The sequence below is a fragment of the Danio aesculapii genome, chromosome 16 (genome assembly GCF_903798145.1).
Source record: "Danio aesculapii chromosome 16, fDanAes4.1, whole genome shotgun sequence".
Taxonomy (NCBI): domain Eukaryota; kingdom Metazoa; phylum Chordata; class Actinopteri; order Cypriniformes; family Danionidae; genus Danio; species Danio aesculapii.
The window spans coordinates 55,631,370-55,659,173 of record NC_079450.1 but is presented as its reverse complement, the minus strand read 5'-3'; the positions used below and the strand labels follow the sequence as shown (position 1 = coordinate 55,659,173).

The window sequence follows — 27,804 nt, the reverse complement described above, 5'->3', positions numbered from 1 at the left end:
CCCCAAACCATGATTTCTCCATCACCAAACTTGACTGATTTCTATGAGAATATTGGTCCATGTGGGCTCCAGTAGGTCTTCTGCAGTATTGGTGATGATTGGGATGCAGTTCAACAGATGATCCATCAGAGAAATCCACCTTCTGACACTTATTTTCACAACCGATCAACTAGAAGTCGAGTTATTATGTGTTGCTCTAACAGCTGGGATCAACCACAACACTTTTGTCAGGTAGTGTATATATATATGGAAGACAAAGCGATGCTTAAGCATTTTAAATAATAACAATACTCATCATATTAATGTTTGTCATGTGTGACAGTGAAAACCCAAACAACAAGACACTAATAAATAAAGGACGGCTCGCAGCTCAGTTGAAATGCAGGACTAACCTGCTTGCTTATCTTAAATTCTGGTTTATGCGCACCGCTTTTTTTGCTGAAGCTGCTGCAATAATTAAATTCACAGCACTGGTAATAGAAAGCTAAAAGATATAATTGTCATTTGCACGCTATCCTTTTAATTACTTTTTGGTTCCGTTTCATTCCATTTGAACTGACAGCGTGATCAAGTTTTAATTGTTAGTTTTAGCAAACAGCTTATCAGCCCGCCTCGAGCCCACACGCCACAAAACTCCCCGCTCCACAGACACAAACACAAACACACACGCTATACACTCAAGCGTGTTTATTCAAACAACAACCCGGCGCACCTACGAGCAAAAAGTATCTGATAAATGACAGACGCAGCACCAACGAACAGGAGGGCTATTTATTTCTCTTGAGCAGAACTGCTGGAAGAGGAAAAGAAACGAAGAAATAAATAGAAAAAGGAGAAGTCAGGTATTTAAAAATAATAAATCCACACACAAACACACACACACACGCACACACACACACACACACACACACACACACACACACACACACGCACACACACACACACACACACAGCTGTAAAAAACTGAATAAATATATGGGGAGTTGACAAATAGGGAGTAAAAAGAAGTGCTTTTTTTGTAAAAAAATAAATAAATAATAATATTAATATTAATAATAATAATAATAATAATAATAATAATAATAATAATAATAATAATAACAATAAAATAATAACAATAATGTTAATAATGATAATAATAATAATAATAATAATAATAATAATAATAATAATAATAATAAAAATAATAATAACAATAATGATAATAACAATATTAATAACAATAATAATAATAATAATAATAATAATAATAATAATAATAATAATAATAATAATAACAATGATGCTAATAACAATATTAATAATAATAATAATAATAATAATAATAATAATAATAATAATAATAATAATAATAATAATAATAATAACAATAATAACAATAATAATAATAATAATAATAATAATAATAATAATAATAATAATAATAATAATAATAATGATAATAACAATATTAATAACAATAATAATAATAATAATAATAATAATAATAATAATAATAATAATAATAACAATAATGATAATAACAATATTAATAACAATAATAATAATAATAATAATAATAATAATAATAATAATAATAATAATAATAATAATAATAACAATAATAATAACAATAATAATAATAATAATAATAATAATAATAATAATAATAATAATAATAATAATAATAACAATAATGATAATAACAATATTAATAACAATAATAATAATAATAATAATAATAATAATAATAATAATAATAATAATAATAATAATAATAATAATAATAATAATAATAATATTTATTATGATAATGTGTAGAACGGCATTTATGGCTGTTCTACACATTATGATCCTCTGAATAACGATCATCTGATCATGCTGCTCTTCTGGAGAAATGTACACTTTGGTCTTGACTAAATCTCCTCCCGGAAATAACAGCGACTCTTTGTTTACAAGTTTGTGTTTGTTCGAGTAGTTGCTGCTGTCATGTGATGTGTGTTTGACAGGATGGACTGTACCTCGCATTCATTTCATGCAGATTACAAAACCAAGAAAAATTTGTTATGAAGTAAAGTAAAAGTAAAGAATTCAAGCTTTATGTGGATATATTTCTCATGTCTGTGAGGAAAGTATCTGCAGAGATATGAGCATTTTCTAGAAAAGTCAAAAAACTGAAATAAAGTGTCAAAATAAAACATGCAAGAATAATCAGCCAATGACGTAAGTGAAATAATCTTATTTCTAAGTGAAAACAAGATTATTTTGATGACCCTTATTTGGTTAACCCATTATTAATTATTTTGCATGTTTTGAAGAAAATAAAATCACTTAAGTTCTACTTATTATTTCTAAAAACTAATCTTTTTTACTTGTTTAGTAGTTTTTAAATTGATTTAAGGATTTTTTAAAATTTGGACTAGAAACGAGACAAAAACTTTAAGAAAGAAAAGCATTCATTCATTCATTCATTCATTTTTTATTTATTTATTTATTTATTTATTCACTCATTAATTAATAAATGATGTAATGTATTTATTCATTAATTAATTTTATTATTTTATTTATTTATTTATTTATTTATTCATTCATTTATTTAATTTATATAATTTTTTACTCATTTATTTGATTTGATTTAAGGATTTTTAGATATTTGGACAAAAACGAGACGAAAACTTTAAGAAAGAAAAGCATTTATTTATTCATTCTTTCATTCATTCATTTTTTAACTAATTAATTAATGCATTAATATATTTTATTAATTAATTGATTTATTTATTCATTTTATTTAATTATTCATTTATTTATTTATTTATTCATTTACATAATTTATATAATTTTTTACTCATTTATTTGATTTGATTTAAGGATTTTTAGATATTTGGACAAAAACGAGACGAAAACTTTAAGAAAGAAAAGCATTTATTTATTCATTCGTTCATCCATTCATTTTTTTTTATTAATTAATGCATTTATTCGTTTATTAATATATTTTATTTATTAATTAATTTATTTATTCACTCATTAATTAATTAATGATGTAATGTATTTATTCATTAATTAATTAATTTTATTTATTTATTTAATTATTTATTTATTCATTCATTCATTCATTTTATTTAATTATTCATTTATTTATTTATTAATTCATTTATTTAATTTATTTAAATGTTTATTCATTTATTTGATTTGATTTAAGGATTTTTAGATATTTGGACAAAAACGAGACGAAAACTCCAAATAAGAAAACCATTTATTTATTTTATTTTGTCATTTAAATAAATCTAGAAATTAGACAGAAACTCTAAGAAAAACATCCATCCATCCATCCATCCATTCATTCATTCATCCATTCATTTAGCAGTGCAGTCCTGAATCTCCACCCATTAAACAAAGTAATGTAAAGCCACACTGTAAAAAATCATGACCAATTAGTCATTACAGCATATGTTTTTAGTTCTTTGTAAATTATTAAAATTAATTAATCATGTTTTAACTTAATTTTATAAGTTACACAAGCTGTTTTAAGTCACTTTAACATGATATAAGTTCAATGAACTCATAAGGTTAATTTGATTCAGCTCAAAAAGTGAAGGCAAACAGGGTGTTTATATAGTGCAGAAATCATGGAGAATTATCCGGGATGTTTCAGTGTGTACCATGAGCAGACTGCAAAACTCCATTGCAGTGCTGTTTGCCATTCTACACGGCTAATATAGAGAACGCTTATAATTTAATTCACGCATGTAACCCGACTCGCATCTCTGAAGACATCTCTAATGCGCTGCTTCTTCAAAAAAAATAATTATGAAAAAACAATAATCGGGGAGGCGCGCACAAACGGCTCATGTAGATGTGTAGGTTATGCAATTTCCATATATTCTCCCAGATATTATGCATGATGTTACTGCAAAGTCAACAGTGCTGAATCCCTACTGATGCTGTAAATTAGAGTTTGATGAAGGTTACAAAAATAGATGCTAGAGACTAATAACGAATAAGAAATTGCCATTCATACTCAAACATTTCGACTAAACGTGGTTTCTGAGTGCAAGAAAAATAATCTGCCAATGCGGTGAGCAAAATAATCTTATGTTAAAATGAATATAGACATAATATGCAAAAATCAGGGTTTAAACACAGTCGTGTGGTGACAGATTGTAAATATAACCAGCTACTAATAGTAAAAATATAATAATTTTATTTTTTATTAGGTACACCTGTCCAACTGCTCATTAACGCAAATTTCTAATCAGCCAATCACATGGCAGCAACTCAATGCATTTAGGCATGTAGACATGGTCAAGATGATCTGCTGCAGTTCAAACTGAGCATCAGAATGGGGAAGAAAGGGGATTTAAGTGACTTTGAATGTGACATGGTTGTTGGTGCCAGACGGGCTGCTCTGAGTATTTCAGAAACTGCTGATCTACTGGGATTTTCACACACAACCATCTCTAGGGTTTACAGAGAATAGTCCAAAACAGAGAAAATATTCTGTCAATATGGAGCAAAATCTCTGAGGAATATTTCCAGTACCTTGTTAAATCTATGGCATGAAGGATTAAGGCTGTTCTGAAGGCAAAAGGGGTCCAACCCGGTACTAGTAAGGTATACCTAATAAAGTGGCTGATGTAAAAAAAAATAATAATAAAATAAAATAAAATAAAATAAAATAAAATAAAATAAAATAAAATAAAATAAAATAAAATAAAATAAAATAAAATAAAATATAGATGAGTAAAATAAATATAATAAAAATAAAAGAAAACAAAATAAAAAAAATGTAATAAATATTTTAAATAAAATCAAAGAAAAAATAAGTAAAATAAATAAACAATATAAAATAAATTAGAGATAAATAAAATAAAAACAAAACTAAAAATAAATAAAATAAAATAAAATAGAGATGAGCAAAATAAATAAAATAAAATTAACTAAATAAAAAAATTCTATAAAAATAATAAATTAATAAAATAAAATAAAATGAAATAAAATAGAGATAAGTAAAATAAATAAAATAAATAACAAATAAAATAAATTTAATTAAATTAAATTAAAATAAATAAAATAGAGATGAGTAAAATAAATAAAATAAAATAAAATGAAATAAAATAGAGATAAGTAAAATAAATAAAATAAATAACATAAATAAAATAAATTAAATTAAATTAAAATAAAATAAATAAAATAGAGATGAGTAAAATAAATAAAATAAAATAAAATTAACTAAATAAAAAAATTCTATAAAAATAATAAATAAATAAAATAAAATAAAATGAAATAAAATAGACACAAGTAAAATAAATAAAATAAATAACATAAATTAAATAAATTAAATTAAATTAAAATAAATAAAATAGAGATGAGTAAAATAAATAAAATAAAATAAAGTAAATTAATTAAATAAAAATAAATAAATTAAATTAAATAGAGACGAGTAAAAAAATAAAAAATAAAATAAAATAAAATAAAATAAAATAAAATAAAATAAAATAAAATAAAATAAAATAAAATAAAATAAAATTAAATTAAATTAATTAAATTAAATTAAATTAAAGATTGGGCAACACATTTCCATGACTTTTTTGCTGCTTTGCAAACACTGTTATTTCCTTCAGCAAATGCAAATCACATTATTTTACATCTGAAACATTTCACGCTGGATATTCATTACAAATGCACCCCTCGTTAGTATTCTCATCCCAGAGCAGACGTGTGAAAATGATAAAGCAAACGACAGCACAGCTGCACAAATTTAAGATGTTTTTTCATATTCAGAAAGAGCATCTGTGTTCATTTTGGGTTTTACAGCATTACTGGGAAGAACAAGCTGGAGATAAAACATGCAATTTGCAAGCAATGTCACTGGAAAGTCACCTATCATAAAAAATGTACTGCACTCAAATGAAAAGGAATAAATCATTACACACTCAAGGTTACGATTGCCATGCTTTATAGATCACAAGATGTAAAACAGATTAAACTCTTCGCCATACTATGATCTACATTTTGTGATAATATTGCATATATAACATAACCGCGATGGCACAGCGAGATGAAAAGCCACGTGAGCGTCACATTAAAATGGAATGTGAACCGTGTTATACCGTAGAACGGTGTTTCTCGACCACGTTTCTGGAGGAGCACCAGATCTGCATTTTTTCTGTATACCAAAACCACCTGTTTCAGATCATCAGCTCATTAGGAGAGACTGAAAGACCTGTAATGGGTGTGACAGACAAAGGAGACATCCAAAACATGCAGTGCTGGTGGTCCTCCAGGAACGTGGTTGAGAAACACTGCTGTGTGTGGTGTTGAAACATGAGGAAAAAGGGGTCACATGATTTCCACATGTACCAAAATCCCATAGTGTGTGTGTTACGGTGTTCCACATGTGAATTAAGTCGGAATTATTAGCTCCATCTTACGGTATAGTAAAAAAGTAGCACTGTTTGACCACATGATGGCGCTATAATGCAAAAAGGAAACATGAAAGACATTTACACTGAGGGGTCAAATAAACCAATGAAGTTTCAGAAGCTATTTGACAAGGTTAACGGAGTCCGATATGAACAAACCTCTGTGGGTTTTCTCAACTTATGGACTTCGGCCACTAGGGGGTGATACTGTATCTTACGTGAATGTAAGCGGCTGTATACTAGGGCTGCAGAATGTATCGCAAAATTATCGTAATTGCGATAACAGTATATGCAATATAATATGTATCATGGATGTGTGATAAACATTTATTTTATGCATTGCTTGTTTTTCTAAATTTGACCAATCAGACGCAGCCTTGCAATCTTTAGCCCCGCCTCCTCAGTATTGCTGTTTTGCTATTGGCTGGAGTGAGATGAAACCAGAGCTGAAATTAAACACTAATGGGCGGAGTCGAGACAAGAGAGGAAAATGACAGCCAATATCTGCGCAGTGAAATAAGGGGCTCGTGTGTTCTGCTGTAACAGTTGTCTGCTGTTTAAGTAACGTTAGGTGAATCGTTTTAATTACTCGCGCTCGCCTCCCTCGCCATAGTAGCTCAAAATAATCGCAGCTTTTCAAATCGATTAATCGTGCAGGACTAATTCATTTTATTGTTTATAATCACGCTTGATAAAAACAGTCTGAGAAACCCTTTGATTGACATTCTGCCTTTGTAAGTGTCATCAGAGCAGGAAAGCCCCGCCCACTAGTGACCATCTGTCCTTAATTAGCATAAGCAGCCCTAAGTGAGAAGCAGCCGTCTGCTATTAGAGTTTTGAATCTGCCAATATGCTGACACACAGGCATTTATAGCTCCGCCCTCTTTCGAAAAGAGCATCTCATTTGCATTTAAAGCGACAGTCACTAAAATTACACAATTAGGATCAAAGCCAGAAAGAGTCCGTGAGTTAGAAAACATTATTTGTGTGGTATTTTGAGCTCAAACTTCACATACTACGCACATCAGAGACTTACATCTTGTAAAAAGGGAGTGGATAAGTCTCCTTTAATCAAGCTTAACATGAAACAAGAAACAAGCTGTGGATCTTTGCCGACTCCCACAATTACATGTCCTTCACAACAAACATCTGTATTATTTCCACATACAAAAGCGCTACGCGTGATTGCAATGAATCCACGCTCCGCATGTTCATGCTTAATTTTACCACGGTGTTGCTGATGTACAGAGCATGTCTCCGTCGTGATTTCCGCTCATTGCGGAGGCAGCTCTCATATATTTCTTCACAGAAATTAGAAAGGCTTTTACCGCGCGGGTACAGCAAAAACAGCGGTGCTTGAGATTCATTAGTTAAAAGGCTTCCTAATAAATTCCCCACTTTTAATGTTTCACACAGCTATTAAAGGCACGTTGAGCGGCCGCGTCCCTGTTGCCCATTACAGCTTTCAATAAATGACAATCGCGCAGCACTTAAAAAAAAAAAAAAAGAAGGGAAAAACAGACGTGCTTCCAGGCCTGCCGCTCAAAAGACCCTAATAGCACATAAAGATGTATTAGCCGTTTCGCACCGCTGTTTTATAAAAGGGAAGCACTTTGTTTTTGAGTTGTGGAGGCTTTAGTTAATGAATAGAGGCACTTCTCCACTCCCACTAATTCACACCGCTTATATCAATCTCTGTCATTCGTTCTGCGTTCAACACTGCCGACGCCACGAAAACAAACCCAAAGACAAGCAGATTATGATGAAAGCGCTGTGAAATATCGCTCGATATTTGCCATGTATACAGTTGAAGTCAAAATTAATAGCCTTTCTATTTCACAAATGATGTTTAACAGAGGAAGAAATGTTTTACAGTATTTCCTACAATATTTTTTCTTCTGGAGAATCTCTTGTTTGTTTTATTTCGGCTAGAATAAAAGCAGTACTTAACTATTTTAAGGTCAATGTTATTAGCCCACATAACCCTTTAACTGCCCCAGTGTTAATTAAACTTAGCTAAACAACTCATTTTCTCATGGTCTGTTTGTTTTTAAAGTCTTTAAATTTGATATTAAGCTCTGAAGGGCATGTGGTTTCATTTAATTCATGAGGCATATAATTCAATACTTATATTTATCAATCTCTGTCATTCGTTCTGCGTTCAACACTGCAGACGCCACAAAAACAAACACAAGACAAGCAGATTATGATGAAACCGCTGTGAAATATCGCTCGATACTTGCCATGTATACAGTTGAAGTCAAAATTAAAAGCCTTTCTATTTCACATATTTCACAAATGATGTTTAACAGAGGAAGAAAATGTTTCACAGTATTTCCTACAATATTTTTTCTTCTGGAGAATCTCTTGTTTGTTTTATTTCGGCTAGAATAAAAGCAGTACTTAACTATTTTAAGGTCAATGTTATTAGCCCACATAACCCTTTAACTGCCCCAGTGTTAATTAAACTTAGCTAAACAACTCATTTTCTCATGGTCTGTTTGTTTTTAAAGTCTTTAAATTTGATATTAAGCTCTGAAGGGCATGTGGTTTCATTTAATTCATGAGGCATATAATTCAATACTTATATTTATCAATCTCTGTCATTCGTTCTGCGTTCAACACTGCAGACGCCACAAAAACAAACACAAGACAAGCAGATTATGATGAAACCGCTGTGAAATATCGCTCGATACTTGCCATGTATACAGTTGAAGTCAAAATTAAAAGCCTTTCTATTTCACATATTTCACAAATGATGTTTAACAGAGGAAGAAAATGTTTCACAGTATTTCCTACAATATTTTTTCTTCTGGAGAATCTCTTGTTTGTTTTATTTCGGCTAGAATAAAAGCAGTACTTAACTATTTTAAGGTCAATGTTATTAGCCCACATAACCCTTTAACTGCCCCAGTGTTAATTAAACTTAGCTAAACAACTCATTTTCTCATGGTCTGTTTGTTTTTAAAGTCTTTAAATTTGATATTAAGCTCTGAAGGGCATGTGGTTTCATTTAATTCATGAGGCATATAATTCAATACTTATATTTATCAATCTCTGTCATTCGTTCTGCGTTCAACACTGCAGACGCCACAAAAACAAACACAAGACAAGCAGATTATGATGAAACCGCTGTGAAATATCGCTCGATACTTGCCATGTATACAGTTGAAGTCAAAATTAAAAGCCTTTCTATTTCACATATTTCACAAATGATGTTTAACAGAGGAAGAAAATGTTTCACAGTATTTCCTACAATATTTTTTCTTCTGGAGAATCTCTTGTTTGTTTTATTTCGGCTAGAATAAAAGCAGTACTTAACTATTTTAAGGTCAATGTTATTAGCCCACATAACCCTTTAACTGCCCCAGTGTTAATTAAACTTAGCTAAACAACTCATTTTCTCATGGTCTGTTTGTTTTTAAAGTCTTTAAATTTGATATTAAGCTCTGAAGGGCATGTGGTTTCATTTAATTCATGAGGCATATAATTCAATACTTATATTTATCAATCTCTGTCATTCGTTCTGCATTCAACACTGCCGACGCCACAAAAACAAACACAAGACAAGCAGATTATGATGAAACCGCTGTGAAATATCGCTCGATACTTGCCATGTATACAGTTGAAGTCAAAATTAATTGCCTTTCTATTTCACATATTTCCAAATGATGTTTAACAGAGGAAGAAAATGTTTCACAGCATTTCCTATAATATTTTTTCTTCTGGAGAATCTCTTGTTTGCTTTATTTTGGCTAGAATAAAAGCAGTTCTTAACTATTTTAATGTCACAATAAATACCCTTTAACTGCCCCAGTGTTAATTAAACTTAGCTAAACAACTCATTTTCTCATGGTCTGTTTGCTTTTAAAGTCTTTAAATTTGATATTAAACTCTGAAGGGCAAAAAAAAAACATATTTTCCCCAGATTTTTAGCCCATCATTACTTTTTGTTTATTTGCTTCAGTAAATGTGTGTAAATCTATATTTATTCAGTTTTTAAATTGATTACAGTATTATTATTGACTAATATGAAAATGTTCATCTGATTTATGTACAGTGCAGTGTGTACAGTCATATTTTCTGTCTTTTAGTGGATATATTATATGAGAGACTTGCTTTGTTTACCAAATAAAGTGGATCTAATTGGATTTGCATTTTTAACATCAAATAAAAGTTAAAAAGAGATTATTTTTTATTTCACATATTAAGGTTTTAGTTATGAGACTCCCAAAATAATTCAGCAGAAATCCGCAGATTTTTAACTAATTTCTCTGCAGAAATAGCAAAAAAAAAAGTCCGCAGATTCCGTCTGGCCCTAGTTATAATTATCAATCTCTGTCATTCGTTCTGCGTTCAACACTACAGATGCCACAAAAACTTTAAGCTATATATATATTTTTTTTACAGTTTACAGAACAAGCCATCATTATACAATAACTTTCCTAATTACCCTAAGCTGCCTAGTTAACCTAATTACCCTAGTTAAGCCTTTAAATGTCACTTTAAGCTGTATAGAAGTGTCTTGAAGAATATCTAGTCTAATATTATTTACTGTCATCATGACAAAGAGAAAATAAATCAGTTATTAGAGATGAGTTATTAAAACTATTACGATTAGAAATGTGTTGAACAAATCTTCTCTCCGTTAAACAGAAATTGGAAAAAAATAAACAGATGGGCTAATAATTCAGGGGGGCTAATAATTCTGACCTCAACTGTATACTGATATACTGTATTCAAACAACAATAAATTTAGTTAAACTGACATGCATATAGTGCAAATATAAATACCCCTTTATTAACCATAGGTTGTTAAACAAACAGAAACGGTAGAAAGTGATGACGTCAGTAATATGCAAATAACAAATGATGTAATCTAGCGACATTTAGCGACTTTTCAGGCAGAGCTTAGCGCCTTTTCATTGAAAATAGTTGGCAACATTTGTGCTGCCTATTACATTACAAACCACAGGAGAGGGGGAATTCTTCAGCAGGATAGCGCTCCTTCTCATACTTCAACCTCCACATTAAAGCTCCTGGAAGCAAAGAAGGTCAAGGTGCTTCAGGATTGGCCAGCCCAGTCACCAGACATGAACATTATTGAGCATGTCTGGGGTAAGAAGAAGGAGGAGGCGTTGAAGATGAATCCAAAGAATCTTAATGAACTCTGAGAGTCCTGCAAGGCTTTCTTTGCCATTCCAGATGACTTTATTAATCAGTGATTGATTTTTTAGTTGTTAGTTATTTTTGAAGTTCCTAAAACTTGGACAGACGACAAGACTTTTGTCAGGTAGTGTATATAGCAGCAAAACAAAATATTGCAATGTCAGATTTTTCCCAATAGCATGCACCCCAGGGCTTGCAAAATCTGGTCGCCCGACGTCCCGGGGCTGCCAAAATCTATGTACATGCTGCCCGGCGGGTCAGTGGGGGAAATTATATATTTCAATGCAATTACATTCTCTCACGTTCTCTTTTCAAAACTATCTGTCACAATCACAAGAGATCTAGCATTCACAGCTTTTATTTCTGTTCAGTGATAAGACTTTTGTCTAAGCAAAGTCAGACCGTATACTGTCCTATTTAAATCATTAATAATCAAGGCATGATCATAATCATCTTTAATTATCGAAGTATGCAATAAAATACTTCCGATTTACTTTTAACACAGTAATTTCCTAATTACCCTAACATTAACCTAGTTAAGCCTTTAAATGTCACTTTAAGCTGAATACTAGTGTCTTGAAGAATATCTAGTCTAATATTATTTACTGTCATCATGGCAAAGAGAAATAAATCAGTTATTAGAGATGAGTTATTAAAACTATTATGATTAGAAATGAAAATCTGCTCTCTGTTCAACAGAAAATATACAATAATTCTGACTTCAACTGTAGTTCTGTAGTCTTTTAAAGGACAGAAGAAACCCTAAGAAAGAAAGAAAAGAAAAGCATCCGCACAGCCAAAATTAGGACGAAAGGTGCATCATTGATTACGCCGTGAAGCTCCGCGCTTTAATTAATGGTTTCCTGAAAGGGAGGAAAACACAGCGCTGGAAATGAGCCCCGCGGGGGCAGGAAAATAAATCTGCGCTGTCCATTCTTATATTTACACACTTACGGAGGAAAGACGGATATTCTGCTGGCTTTACGTGAAACACAATTCACAAACACGTCCTCGGGAGTGAGCCGCACATGAATTGAGCGATGATCTTGCGATATAAGAGCGGAGACGGGACATTTCTGCTGCTTTCATTTTTCTCCACCGCCGCTCGGGTTTGTTCAAGTGGGCGACAGCAGGCTAGTCAAGCGTATTTTTGTCTCCATTAGGGCAGTCGTTTGACCCGTCCTGCTTTTAAACGCTCCCTCAGAGCAGTTATTATGTTTGACATCAGTGGCAGCCACTAAAAGCCGCAGCTTCAAGCCACGTCTGCTCTTGCACAAAGCGTATGCTGTTCACACACACACACACACACACACACACACACACACACACACACACACACCTGCAGGCTGCTTAAATCGAGTGGGAGGACAAATGATAATATCTGAATATGGAAAAGATGCTTCAGTCAGTGTTGATTTGTTCAATGGATTCATATCGATATACAGTTAAAGTCAGAATTATGAGCCCTCCTGTATATTTCTGTATATTTTATAACACATTTCTAAACATAATAGTTTTAATAACTCATATTAAATCACTGATTTATTTTCTCTTTGTCATGATGACAGTAAATAATATTAGACTAGATATTCTTCAAGATACTTGTATTCAGCTTAAAGTGACATTTAAAGGCTTAACTAGCTTAATAAGGTTAAGGTTGGGTAATTAGGCAGGCCATTTTATAACAGTGGTTTGTTCTATAGACTATCCAATACAAATATTGCTTAAGGGGGCTAATAATATTGACTATTAAAATGGCTTTTGAAAATAATTAAGAACTACTTTTGTTATTCTAGCCAAAATAAATCAAATAAGACTTTCTCCAGAAGAAAAAATATTATTGGAAATACTGTGAAAACACTCCTGATTCTGTTGAACAATTTGGGAAATCACAGTGTCACGATGACCAGCGATCCAATCACCAGAGATCGCTGGAAAACATTCACACACACACACACACACAAACTACAATCCTTCCTCATAATGGACTACAAAACCCAGTCATGCACCACACACACACACACTCACAGCTGATACTCATGATCATTGATTATTTGGACTATTTATACCCCTCAGTTCCACACACATGGGGCTGAGTATTGTGAAGCTGTTGCTGTCCGTATGTAAGCGTCTCTCTTTGTTTCTTGTTTCCGGTGTTTTTGACCTTGGACTGTTTATGTTTTGACCTTTTGCTGCCTGCCCTGGACTACTTTTCGGACTATGCTTCGACACTGTTAATACTGGGTTTTGATCCCTGCCTGTCTGACCATTCTCATAACAAAGCTGCATTCGGAACTACCCCTATGTGCATAGCATCCCTACGCAACACACAGGAGGCCCAATAATTTTGACTTCAACTGTATGTGATTTCAGATGCAGCTTTATTTTTAATTCAACATATATAGGCTAATTCTGAGAATATAGCCCTAGATATGTTTCCGGAGATCGCGAATTATGTAGCCAGAGGTACTTATGGCTGCATTTCATCCTTAAAATGAACGCTACAGGGTGGTGTGATGCCGCTCCTTTTCTTGCTTACCATCTGACTGCTTACCTGCATGTGTACGGCTTTTCCACGGTTACAAGTTTGTCTGGTAGCTCGACATGTATGCGGGCGGACTTGAGATGCTAAGTGTCGGGTGTGGTGAAGAATGGGTACAGAAATCAGGTAAGACAAAAACAAAAAAAATAATAATAAAGTAAATAACAGGGAGAGAATGTGGTCAAATCTGAAACCCTGGTAAAAAAATAAGGCAGCCGCGGGGGCTTTTCTTTTTCTGCATTGCTTTTTAAAACACTGTTGGTTGAATTTAGGGAAGAGGTGTAGGGGGGATCGGTCAATTGGTCAGGTTTGTTTTAAATAAGCAGTTCAAGCAAGCTTTTAGGAGTGGAACTTTTTTTTGTTTGTTTAAAATACCGAAAAACATCTTAGCCCTTATGATAATGGATTTTATTTTTAGCTGTTTTTCCAAGCCTATTTGTGACAAAACAGACAAGGTCAGCGTGTCAGTCCAGATGAGTCACTCTCCATCTCTGTGAAACTGCACCTGTCACTAAAGCAGATGCTGGAAAACTGAGATTTCACGCATCACATTTATTCACATCTCTTGTGATTTAATTTGAGTCCGAGGCCACACTGACATCCTGCAAATCTTTTATTACTTTGTGTTGTGCCAAATCTTTATTTTGCAAAGTGTGTTTTGACTGATTCAGTTGGTAGCAGCATGTTCCTGTCTAAATGAGTGATCATACTGTCAAATAATTCATTCTGATGAATTCGGCTGATTCATTTAGGAACAAAGAAAATGACTGTGTTTGTGAATGGGTCATTCATTGATTTTCTCAAATGATCTGTTTAACAATGATTTGTTTGGCCCTAAGACAAGCAAAACAGAATATAATGCCCAATTTTGTGTCTAAAAGGTTACATTTACTTTGACTTTTATTTCATTGCAGACAATATAAACCCAAAATATTGCCTAAATTTTGTCTGTTAACATTTCATTTGTAGATATACATCCTTTCCGGTCATTCAGACCTGCAACACATTGCAGAAACAGTGACAGGAGCAGGTTAGGGTTAGTAATCAGGTAAATTGGTGAAATAATCATGTGATGTGAAACAGGTGACTGTAAATATGTTTTAGTAGCTGTTTTTAGCAGCATCCAGAAAAGGTCTAGTCCAGGGGTGTCCAAACTCTGTCCTGGAGGGCCGGTGTCCTGCTGAGTTTAGCTCCAACATGCTTCAACAGACCTGCCTGGAGGTTTCTAGTAGATCTAGTAAGAGCTTGATTAGCTGGTTCAGGTGTGTTTGATTAGGGTTGGAGCTAAACTCTCCAGGACACTGACCCTCCAAGACCGAGTATGGACACCCCTGGTCTAGTCTTTAGGAGCAAAGATGGGCCGAGGATACATCTATATATATATATATATATATATATATATATATATATATATATATATACATACATACACACATATATATATATATATATATATATATATATATATATATATATATTGGTCAGCATAAATGAGTACACCCCTCACTTTTCTATCTTTTACATTATTATTGACGCTTTACTGCTTTACAGTAATATATTTGTGTATATACATTATTTAAGTCAGAACCAAAGCTCAAACTGTAACTAATAGAAAAAATAATAATAAAATCACAGTCTAAAATTTTGTGCACACACATTAAAATGCTGAGGAAGAAATATGAAACAAAATGTTAATAAACAAAAAAAATCAAGAGAAACATACAAAGCATAAAATATCCTCCATGTATAAACTATAACAGAATGCATAATGCATTAGCTCTGTCACCTCACAGAAGGAAGGTCGCTGGTTTGAGTCCCAGTTGGGTCTGTTGGTATTACTGTGTGGAGTTTGCATGTTCTCCCCGTGTTGGCGTGGGTTTCCTCCGGGTGCTCCGGTTTCCCACACAAGTCTAAACACATGCACTATAGGGGTATTGATGAACTAAACTGGCCGTATTGTATCAGAGTGTGTGTGTGTGTGTGTGTGTGTGTGTGTGTGTGTGTGTGTGTGTGTGTGCGCGTGTGTGTGTGTGTGTGAATGAGTGTGTATGGGTGTTCCCCAGCATTGGGTTGTATCTGGAAGGGCATCCGCTTTCTAAAACATATGCTGGAATAGTTGGTGGTTCATTCCACTGTGGCGACCCCTGATAAATACGGGACTAAGCTGAAGGAAAATAAATGAATGATTATTTCAGCAGGTAGTAGGCCAGTTTAAGCTAACCAATGAAGTCTGGAAAATGAATGAAGGAATAGCATGTTATAAAGGTTATCCGATAAATAATGATGGAAATAAAACAATAATCATTCTTTGTTTGGTTCAGTATACCTTGACTAACACTGTAAGGATGAAAAACCAAGTGTATTAAAGACATTAACAGCTGAGCCTGGCAAAACAATAGAGAAGACACAAACAACTCGGCAGGCATGACTAATCGATCTGTTTAGACGCAAGACTAGGCCAATCAACAGAAATCGCCCCGGCTGATCCTGTGAATCTGAACACACCTTGTGGCTCAGCCATGACCGCACGGCTGTCATTATGATTGACACACTGATGACTGTAATTAAAGCAGACCAACAGGAAAACTCTGTGTGCTCTTGGCTGAGTCTCCTCTACTTCGACTTGTGCACTTTCCTGTCAAAATCAAGCCGATGCTATGTGCTAAAGTGAGCCTTTGGGTTTCTGTACTGTTACTGAAGAGAGGTTTGTAGAAGTCTGTCAAGCTTGGACGCTCATTATGTCTTCAGGAGGGATGTCAATGCGCACCCAAAGTGAGTCACACGAGGTTTAAAAGGGCTGTGAAGGGCTTTGAAATGTGCATTTTTTATTTGATGATTGACATAAAGAGAGGGCGGGGCATGTAATAGCCCCTCCCCTTAATATTGTTTTATTTCATCACAGCTCTGCCAGTGAGAGTGGTTGAGCTAAAGCGCATCAAATTAACAGCCAATGAGGAGGAGGAGGAGGGGCATGTCAGATACTAGAGAGCATCTGATTGGTCAGAATATTTGATGAGAAACTGAAGTATGAGGTGACGACAAAAAGATTGTTGATTCATTTAGGCGGAAGTGATAAACTGCAAGCTTGTTCATATCAGTATGTTATTATATTAGTTATTATATTAGTATGTTGTATTGTTATTGTATTTTCTAATTGTGAATTTTGTCACTGTTTTTAAGCAAACTTGATTACATATATAATGATAATGTCCAGTGAAGTGCTTTGAGATGTGCATTATATTTTCAATGTTTGCGGTAATCTCAACTGAAACATGAAGCGGGGGCGGGGCATAAAGTAGCACCTCCTCTACAAAAAAAAAAACAGCCAATAGCGTTTTGTTTTCCATCACGGTGAACATGCGTTTCACACAATGAAAAACAAATGAGAAGCATCTTGAAGAGGGCGGGGCATGTCAGATACTAGAAAGCGTTTGATTGGTCGAGCTGCAATATGAGGTGACATAAAAACAAATCATTGTATAATAGCTCCTCCCCTTTTAAATAAATAAAACAGCCATTTTGTTTCATCACAGCTCTACAAGTGAAAGTGCGTTGACCAATGAAAAACAAAGGAGAAGCATCTTAAAGGGAGCGTAACGTGTCAGATACTAGAAAACATTTGATTGGTCAAAATTTGAAAAACTGAAGTATGAGGTGCGACGCAGTGGCGCAGTAGGTAGTGCTGTCGCCTCACAGCAAGAAGGTCGCTGGTTCGAGCCTCGGCTGGGTCAGTGGGGTTTCTGTGTGGAGTTTGCACCTTCTCCCTGCGTTCGCATGGGTTTCCTCCGGTTGCTCCGGTTTGCCCCACAGTCCAAAGACATGCGCTACAGGTAAATTGGGTAGGCTAAATCATCTATAGTGTATGGATGTGTGCGAAGTTTCCCAGGGTTTCCCAGAACTGGGTTGCAGCTGGAAGGGCATCCGCTGCGTAAAACATATGCTGGATAAGTTGGAGGTTCATTCCGCTGTGGCGACCCCAGATTAATAAAGGGACTAAGATGAAAAGAAAATGAATGAATGAATGAATGAATGAATGAATGAATGAATGAATGAATGAAGTATGAGGTGACGTAAAAAAAATAGCTAAAAATTTCACACTAGCTAACTAACATACTGATTCGAACATCTAACAAAGGTTATTTTGAGTCAAGACACACAGTATGTCATACATGACTTTAATATTAATTCCACTAGTGTCCATAATGAGCTGAAAGCCTGATGAATCGTGGACAAACCTCATTAGGTATTGTAGGTGTTGATGTGCTAAAGGAGAAAAGTGTTTAAGCTGCTCTTTTCCATAACATAAAAACAGACTAATTAACTTTATCGCAGCCCGAACTGCACTATAAAAATGGCCATTTAATTTCCAGGTGTACTGAAGTAACAGTGTGTATAATTTAACGCTACATATTCAGTGAGTCTTTGCAAATTTGTGGTTATTCAAAACTATCCCTCAGTATTTCTAAATCAAGTGTCTAGTTTAAGGTCTGATTCATTATCAGCGTCTTCATTATTCATCAGCTGAAATTAAATGTTTGTGACTGACACTAATGAAACTGTTGCTATGTGTTAAATGAGCTGTGGACTATTTTCAAACAGTTATCTCGTCTTATTATAATTCATTCATTCATTCACTTTATTTTCGGCTTAACTCCTTTATTAATCTTAGGTCGCCACAGCGGAATGAACCACCAATTTATCTGGCATGTTTTACGCAGCGGATGCCCTTCCAGCTGCAGCCCATCACTGGGAAACATCCATACACACTCATTCACACACAAACACTACGAACAATATAGCCTACTTGCTTCCAATTCCTTACATAAATCACTTCAACCTAAAATAATCATTCATATTTTTTGGAAAAGGTTTAATAAAATTACAAGAGTGTTTACAGTGAGCGGTGTTTACATCAATCTTATGACATATAAGCTACCTTAATGTTGAATCGCTCTTCCTTGCATTTGAGTGTATGGTTCAAAAAGCGTAGAGCGCCATCTGCTGCTAAACACTGAACTCGAAATCAATTCACGAAAGATTAGCGATGCATTTTGTAAATCTCCGAATCGATTTCGCAAACAGATTTTTGCCGCAGCTCTACTGTCCGCATCATTAGATTTGCTGGACGAGACACCAAACCCACAATATTGAAAGGTGCGCCATTTATGCCCCTTTTTACAAGATGTCAAATAAGCCTCTGATATATCTAGAGTGTGTGTGTGTGTGTGTGTGTGTGTGAAGTTTGAGCTCAAAATAGCACACAAATTAGGCTTTGATCCTAATTACGGCATTTTGGTGACTGTCGCTTTAAATTCAAATGAGATTGTGGTCTTTTCAAAAAAAAAGGCGGAGCTACAAATGCCAGTGTGTCAGCATAGTGGCAGATTCAAAACTTGTATCGGATGCTTCTCACTTAGGGCTGTTTATGCTAAAGAGGGAGAGATGGTCACTAGTGGGTGGGGCTTTTATAATGTCAATCAAAGTGTTTCTGTTTATAACACGTATGCTTATAAAAAATACAATTAATTTATTTTTACCATTGGAGGCTGTTTATATTCACAGACTGCTGCCTCACAACTGTGTTTAAACCCCTTATAAAAGAGATTTTTGCATAATAGGTCTTCTTTAACTGAGCAGTCAGCAACAGCCAATTTAAGATTATTTAAATGAAGGTAAATGAACATGACTGTGTGGTGATCTGTAGACGAGGTGCAGATGCTCCTCTCACTATGAAACGTCCGTCTGAGTGCTATTTATAATCTGGCCAGGTGAGGTGAAGTGTGAGAGGCGGAGAGAAAAGTCTTGAGGCACTTGTTGTCCCACACATGTTATAGTTGGTTTGTAAAAACCCAAAATGCACATAGTTGAAGTCAAAAATTATTCAATTAAAACTATTAGACTTTTAAAAAATATTTCCCAAATGATGTTTAACAGAGCAAGGAATGTTTGACAGTATTTCCTATAATATTTTTTCTTCTGGAGAAAGACTTACTTAAGCAGTTTTAAAAAAATTTTTAAACCATTTTAAGGTCTAAATTATTAGACTACAGCACAAACCATCATTATACAATATCTATCTATCTATCTATCTATCTATCTATCTATCTATCTATCTATCTATCTATCTATCTATCTATCTATCTATCTATCTATCTATCTATCTATCTATCTTGTTGTTGATATCATCCATACATTCATCCATCTTTTTTGTTGTTGATATCGTCCATCCATCCATCCATCCATCCATCCATCCATCCATCCATCCATCCATCTCTGAACTGGTACTAAACTGCAGTGGAAAAACCAATTAAGTCAAGCCGAGTAAAGTCATACTGAGCCAAGTCAGACCATGCAGTGGAAAAGCACAACATAATAAATCGCAAGGGGCCGTCCACATATTGTATCTTGTAGCCCTCAAGTTCATTATTTCAAATGGAGACATATTTCAAATATAGAGTGACACGATCGTTTTTCCAGGCGCATATACACTGCAGTGATATATATATATATATATATATATATATATATATATATATATATATATATATATTACCTCACAAACGTCTTGTCGCCTATCCAAGTTTTAGGAACAGCAAATAATAACTTGACTTCTAGTTGATGATTTGGTATCAGAAGTGGCAAAGGCAAAATTATTTGACCAAAATAAAATCTGATCATGTCTTGATTATTAATGATTTGATTAGGACAGTAAGGTCTGACTCTGCTTAGACTAAAGTCTGCTCACTGAACCTTCAATAATGTCCAGTATAGAATATGTGGTCATGCTGCAGTGGAAACAGAATGAATATTGTGTCTGACTCCATCATGAGCTTGGAGGACTGCATCCATACATCTCTGACATGACTCAAATCACTGATTAATAAAGTCATCTGGAATGGCAAAGAAAGCCTTCTTGCAGGACTCCCAGAGTTCATCAAGATTCTTTGGGTTCATCTTCAATGCCTCCACCTTCATGCTCAATAATGTTCATGTCTGGTGACTGGGCTGGCCAATCCTGGAGCACCTTCTTAGCCTTCAGGAGCTTTGATGTGGAGGCTGAAGTATGAGAAGGCGCGCTATACTGCTGGAGAATTTGCCCTCTCCTGTGGTTTGTAATGTAATGGGCAGCACAAATGTCTTGATACCTCAGGCTGTTGATGTTGATCATCCACCATGACTTTTCCTTCACCAAACTTGACTGATTTCTATGAGAATCTTGGGTCCATGTGGGTTCCAGTAGGTCTTCTGTAGTATTTGATGATGATTGGGATGCAGTTCAACATATGACTGGAAAAATCAGCCTTCTGCCACTTTTTTCAAATATATATATCTAATATATATATAATATATATATATATATATATATATATATATATATATATATATATATATATATATATATATATATATATATATATATATATATTAAGCTTAATTCTAAAGCAATGATTGTTATGCTTATGATATATATGCTTTAATATATTTCAGTGTTTCTGCAGTATATAAATACCACATATATAAATACCATTATAACTGGCGTATCACCCAAATAACTGGCGTATCACCCACCAGCTTTAAAATGTTTAGATTTTGGTGTGTGTCCAGCTGGCTCGAGACAAATTAAGACAGCTCTTCACTTCACAAAACAAAACACAGCACCATCATATGCTGCATCAGACAGCATGTGGAGGAGACTTTCGGCATAGCGCCATCAGTCGATATGAGCAGGAGAAATGAGTGTGATTAGTTGAGAGAAGGGCTCGTGGAGTGCGAACACGGGCACGGATAAATGTCAACAGCTGTAAATAATCCAGCACTGACCTCGTCCAGCTCCGAGATGAACACTGCTTTTTCCTCAAAACCGATGGGCATGGGCTCGTTGGGGGGGATCTCCACCTCCTCGTACATCTTATTATTGTCTCTTCTGATCCCCTCGGGCAGCAGCATCTGCCGACACAGCGGAGAGAACATAATTACACAACAAACACATACAATTAAACCTTCATCATGCATTAGCTCTCGGCGAAACCATCTCAAGACCGATGTTGTGCTGCGGCCACCGGTGTGCTCAAATTAACCCCGAAACACACTCTTTCAATGTGCCCCTAAGATGAAATACATGTTTGTGTGTTTACTTTGAGTAGTAAGATATAGCAGGTTAAGATGGGGTTACAACAGTTAGGGCCCTATCATACACCCGGCGCAATAAGATGCAAGACGTGTTTGGTGCGATTTCTTGCTATTTTCAGACCAGCGCAACCCTAATTTTGACGTTTTGCGCAACATTGTTTAAATAGCAAATCCATTTGCACTACTTCGTGAACTCATGGGTGTGCTGGTCTATAACGGAGGTGTGTTAAGGCGCAAATATCTTTACAGATGAAAACAATTAAAGGATTAAAATGATACAACAATTATTATTTACTACATCAATATAAACACCACTGCCTCCATGTCTTCTTCACCTCGGGGGGCTTTTTCAGTTTATTCATAACAATCTGCATCTGTATAATGTGATTATTATCAGCAGTATTATTGATTATATGCAGATTTATATTGTTTTAATAAACACATGTGTAGATTTGTCCACCTGTGGGGTTTTGGAGACGTCTGCATCACCATATGGAGCAGGACGTGTGTTTGGATATAACTCAGTGTTTTGACCACACTTTGTTATTATTGCTCATTTATTCCTTTGCTAAAGATTAGAACTGAATTTAGAAATAGTTTTGAAGCAAATCTTTGCGCTTAGCAAAGGAAATTAAATATGTGGGCTAATGGACGTGTTCAGTGGAGTGAGTTTCCACTGTTTCCTTACTCCACCAAAGTAAAGGAGTAAAGTGAAGAGTAGAAGTAAAGAGAAAGTAAAGAGGCTGAATGGAGGAGGCTCGTTCTTTATCCTCACGCTGCAGATGCTCTGTTTTACTGTTTTCTCGCTAGTGAAGCGGTTATGAATATATTAAAACATGTGCTTGTTTGTTGTAAAAATTCGTAATAATGACCAAAAATACTAATTTGTGGATCTTCTGACTTCCGGGTGCAGCTATCCAGCCGTTGTGGCTGGTGTGTTCTGGGAAATTTTCTTACTCCTTGGTTTCGAGTGTGGTGCTAAAAAATCTCCATTTGAAGGAGTATCTACCCCTTCCCCTTAGCCCTACGCCTTTAAGCTAAAGCGAACTGGGACACCCTTACTCCTTCACAGAAACGTGCAAAATGAGGGGTAGGGGTAAGTGGAACGGCTAAGGGGTAGAACTCAGATTGGGCCTCAACCCACACACAGTTCTGACCTTACAAACATTGATTTTATTAATAGTTACCCTATAACATGTTAATCACTCGCGCTTAACGCTTCATCCACATCATATTATGCGAAATACAGTGAAAATTTCCTCACTCTGTTAAACATAATTTGGGAAATATTTGAAAAAAGTATCTATAACTTCAATCTATATACAGTCAGAATTATTAGCCCCTCTGTGATTTTTTTTCTCCTTTAAATATTTCCTAAATGATGCTTAACAGAGCAAGGAAATTTTCACAGTATGTCTGATAATATTTTTTCTTCTGGAGAAAGTCTTATTTGTTTTATTCCGGCTAGAATAAAAGCAGGTCTTCATTTTTTGTGAACAATTTTAGGGTCAATATTATAAGCCCCTTAAGCAATATTTGTTTTGGATTGTGTACAGAACAAACCACTGTTATCCAATGGCTTGCCTAATTACCCTAACCTGCCTAGTTAACCTAATTAAGCCTTTAAATGTGACTTTAAGCTGTATAGAAGTGTCTTGAAGAATATCTAGTCTAATATTATTTACTGTCATCATGGCAAAGAGAAAATAAATCAGTTATTAGAGATGAGTTATTAAACTATTATGATCAGAAAAGTGTTGAAGAAATCTGCTCTCTGTTAAACAGAAATTGGGGGGGGGTAATAATTCTGATGTCAACTGTATATATATTCAATCTCTTAAAGAAATAGGAGTATAAATATCTCATTTTTAGCATGCCACATTTCCTCAAGTTATTATAATTACAAGTCATTTCCAGCAAACTGAGAGCATATGCTGAACTAATGAACGTGTCATATTCAGCTGTTGCTCGCAGTAGACGGCACCATACGTCATCATATCTGGCAACGCCACTTGATTTACTCACATATTTTTGAACTAATAAAGCAAAACTGGTTTTCTTTCTGAGCACTCAGTGCATTTGAGTTAGTATTAAAGTGTCTCCAATGTGCTATTTTAACCCTTGTGTTATCTTAGAATTGTGTATTTGAGCAATTCAGGTGTTATGGATGTGACATTTGCAGTAAAAACACAAAACATAAATTAACATAGAAGGTATTTGATAACATTATAAAGAAGCATCTGCTCATATTTTCCAAAACTACTAATCACAGAGTTATGGGATCAGAAAAATATCAATCTGTAAACATCTTTTATAGTTTAACTGAAGGAAATGAGCTGGTATGGATGTGACTGGGAAAGTCTGTGAGTTTACAATCATACTTTGTAGAGATTCTGTGAATTAAACTGCACAATCCTAAAGAAATGATGCTAAGAGTTGCTCTCTGCTGAACATACATGATTGAGTTTAGTTTATTTGACATTTTGGCATTTATGAGGTAAAAGCTTGGTTATTGATGTGACAGATGTGACTTTGATAAATCAAATATAATTGTTTGATTATTTAGTTTATGGTTATTTAGGCTAATAAATACTAAAGAAACGGGAATCGGGATATTAAAATAAACAACTAAAAAACTCACCTTTCAAAGACCACCTACAACTTCACTGAGCAATAGTGACAGCACAGAGGCGTCCGTCATGTTTTTGGGTCCCCTTGAAACATTTCCGTTGTGTTTCGTTCATTTGTTTGCGTTGTGTGAAAATGCAGCGTGTTTTAAAAAAATGTCTGTGTTGTGAGGATTTGCAGACGGATGAAGATTTTTTCCTAATTTGCTGCCGTTTTTGTAATTGCGCATGTTTTCTTAAAATCGCAGCATGTTAAGCTCTCTCGGCCAGCATGATTATTACATATAGGGTTGCACAATATTTGGTTTCAGCATCGATATCGCAATGTGCACATCCAAAATAGTCTCATCGGAAAGCTATGCAATGTTAAGTCTGGATTAAAGTTGACCAGAAGCTACAGAATTATATTTAATAACTGTATTTATCAGGAATTTATATGATTTATGCTAAATAACAAACAATTTTCTTCGTTTCTAAATTAAATATCTACATTTCAAAGTGAAACAAGATTTAATTTACCCAACTGGCAGATAATTTAGCTTGTTTTAAGGAAAAAAACTCATAATTTTGCTGTATTTCAACAGAATTTTAAAACAAAACCATATTTTTACTTGACCTAGGATTTATTTTTAGATAGAAATGAGACAAAGCAAAGAAAATCAAGTATTTGCATTGTGAGTATTTAATTTCTGTATCTGAATACTTTTCGACTGGCTGGAAAACTGTCAAATAGTGCTATTCAATTATCTGAAAACTATTCATATCACAATATTTATCGCAGGAAAATAAAATATCACAATATCAGATTCTTCCAATATCGTGCAGCCCTAATTACACTGTTTAAAATGCAACATTAACACGGCGGTCATTTAAAAAAAATAAAGTAAAATGTCCAAAATAAATAAGTGAACTATTGGTATTATTTTCGTTTGTTTGTGGGCCAACTAGCAGCAGTCGTATCGTTTAGTCGACTAGCCTTAGCACATCGCTAATCACACACATACACATACATTCACAAATGATTTCCAGCCCTAAACCACCTGTTCCTTCCCACCCGCAGGAAAAATAAAGATGAGGCCCCGAAGAATTGGTTTCAATCGCTGGAAGATGGCCTGCGGCAGGAATTTTAATTAAGACATCATAAAAACTGGATTAAAACAAAGGCTCAAGGTAATCTAGCGTGTGATAATGTGATATAATTGAACAGATTGGCATGATGCTGAGTAAACAAAGCACTGGGGAGAGATTTCGCATTTAAGAGCGGAGATTTATTTTCCCTCTGTGTCCTTACACATATAAGACTCAGATTAGTGTGTGTGTGCGTGTGCGTGTGAGTCTTTACCTTGGATCCTCCGATGAACGCAGATGTTTTGATGGCTTCGCCGTAAGAATCATATACGTGAGGGTAGCGAATGCGCTCGTAATCTCTGTGCCGGCCTAAAACTGGAGAAGAGCGTGCTGCCAGCAAAGCCTGCTCCCTACACACACACACACACACACACACACACACACAGAGGGAGAAGATTCACATCAGCAGACTTTACAAGCATTCACAATCTACAAAACGTATTAGTGACACTTCCAAGCTTGAAATTAGAGCTTTGTTCCAATCTCTATTATATTTAGATATATTTTACAATCAATCAATTAATAATTAAATGGTTTTATATATATATATATATATATATATATATATATATATATATACAGTTGAAGTCAGAATTATTAGCCCCCTGTTTATTTTTTCCCCAATTAAGGTTTGAATAATTAAAGCTCTATTTTAACGATCTAAGAGCAAAGTCTAAAGTGCATGGCGTAAAGCATTAAGGGCATGTCTGAATCCACTTTTGCTATTTTATGGATGGATAAATACGCTCTAAGCCGTGGTGCACTATCTAACAGGGTTGCGCTTATTCTCTTCATGAGTTCTGGGTGTGTTTTGAGCATAAGATAGTCAATTGCACTATGGCGCATTTGTTATGTACATGGCGAACTTTGTAAGTGGAAAAACTGAACACTTTACTAGCGAGAAATATATATAGTTCAACACTAAGGATTTTTTCTACTGGTCCGAGCGGGCCAGTGATTCAGATTTATACATGCCCTGCCGAAATTTTCACTGCTCCCCCCCCCCCCCCCCCCCCCCCCCCCCCCCCCCCAAAAAAAGTTAATAGCTATTTCTTAGCCACATATTTAAAATAATGTGTCAAAAGCCAAACATAATTGTATACATACACTTTTTATTAAGCATAATTTTCTTTAAATACAACTGACAATTTAAAAAATTACAATTGTGATAAAAAAAATACAATTTTAGAAAATATACAGCCAGAATTATTAGCCCTATTATTTTTTCCCCTGTCTACACATAATAGTTGTATTAACTTGTTACTAATAGCTGATTTATTTTATCTTTGTCATGATGACAGTAAATAATATTAGACTAGATATTCTTCAAGACACTTCTGTACAGCTTAAAGTGACATTTAAAGGCTTAACTAGGTTAATTAGGTTAACTAGGCAGATTAGGGTAATTAGGAAAGTCATTGTATAATGATGGTTTGTTCTGTAGACTATCGGGATAAAATATAGCTTAAGGGGGCTAATAATATTGACCTTAAAATGGTGTTTAAAAAATTTAAAACTGCTTTTATTCTAGCCGAATGAAAACAAATAAGACTTTCTCCAGAAGAAAAAATATTATCAGACATACTGTGAAAATTTCCTGAATCTGTTAAACTTCATTTGGGAAATATTTAAAAAAAAAAAAAAAAAAAAAAAAAAAAAAAAAAAAAAAAAATCGAAGGGGGTTTAATAATTCTGACTTTAGCTGTGTGTAAAATAAGTGAAAAGGTGCACTTTAATTTTGACACCCAGAGACATCCTCACCAAATATACATCAAAGAGGTCAGACTTTCTCAAACAGAGCCTCATT

General features: G+C 34.2%; 1 protein-coding gene across 1 annotated transcript in view; it reads right to left on the bottom strand.

The window, feature by feature from the left end:
* The window catches only part of ascc3 (activating signal cointegrator 1 complex subunit 3), a 281,455-nt gene that overhangs the window by 197,314 nt on the left and 56,337 nt on the right, over window positions 1-27,804 (bottom strand). The window contains 2 exon segments of the mRNA XM_056476127.1: window positions 21,934-22,059; window positions 26,212-26,347. Of these exon segments, the coding sequence (XP_056332102.1) occupies window positions 21,934-22,059; window positions 26,212-26,347 (262 nt within the window).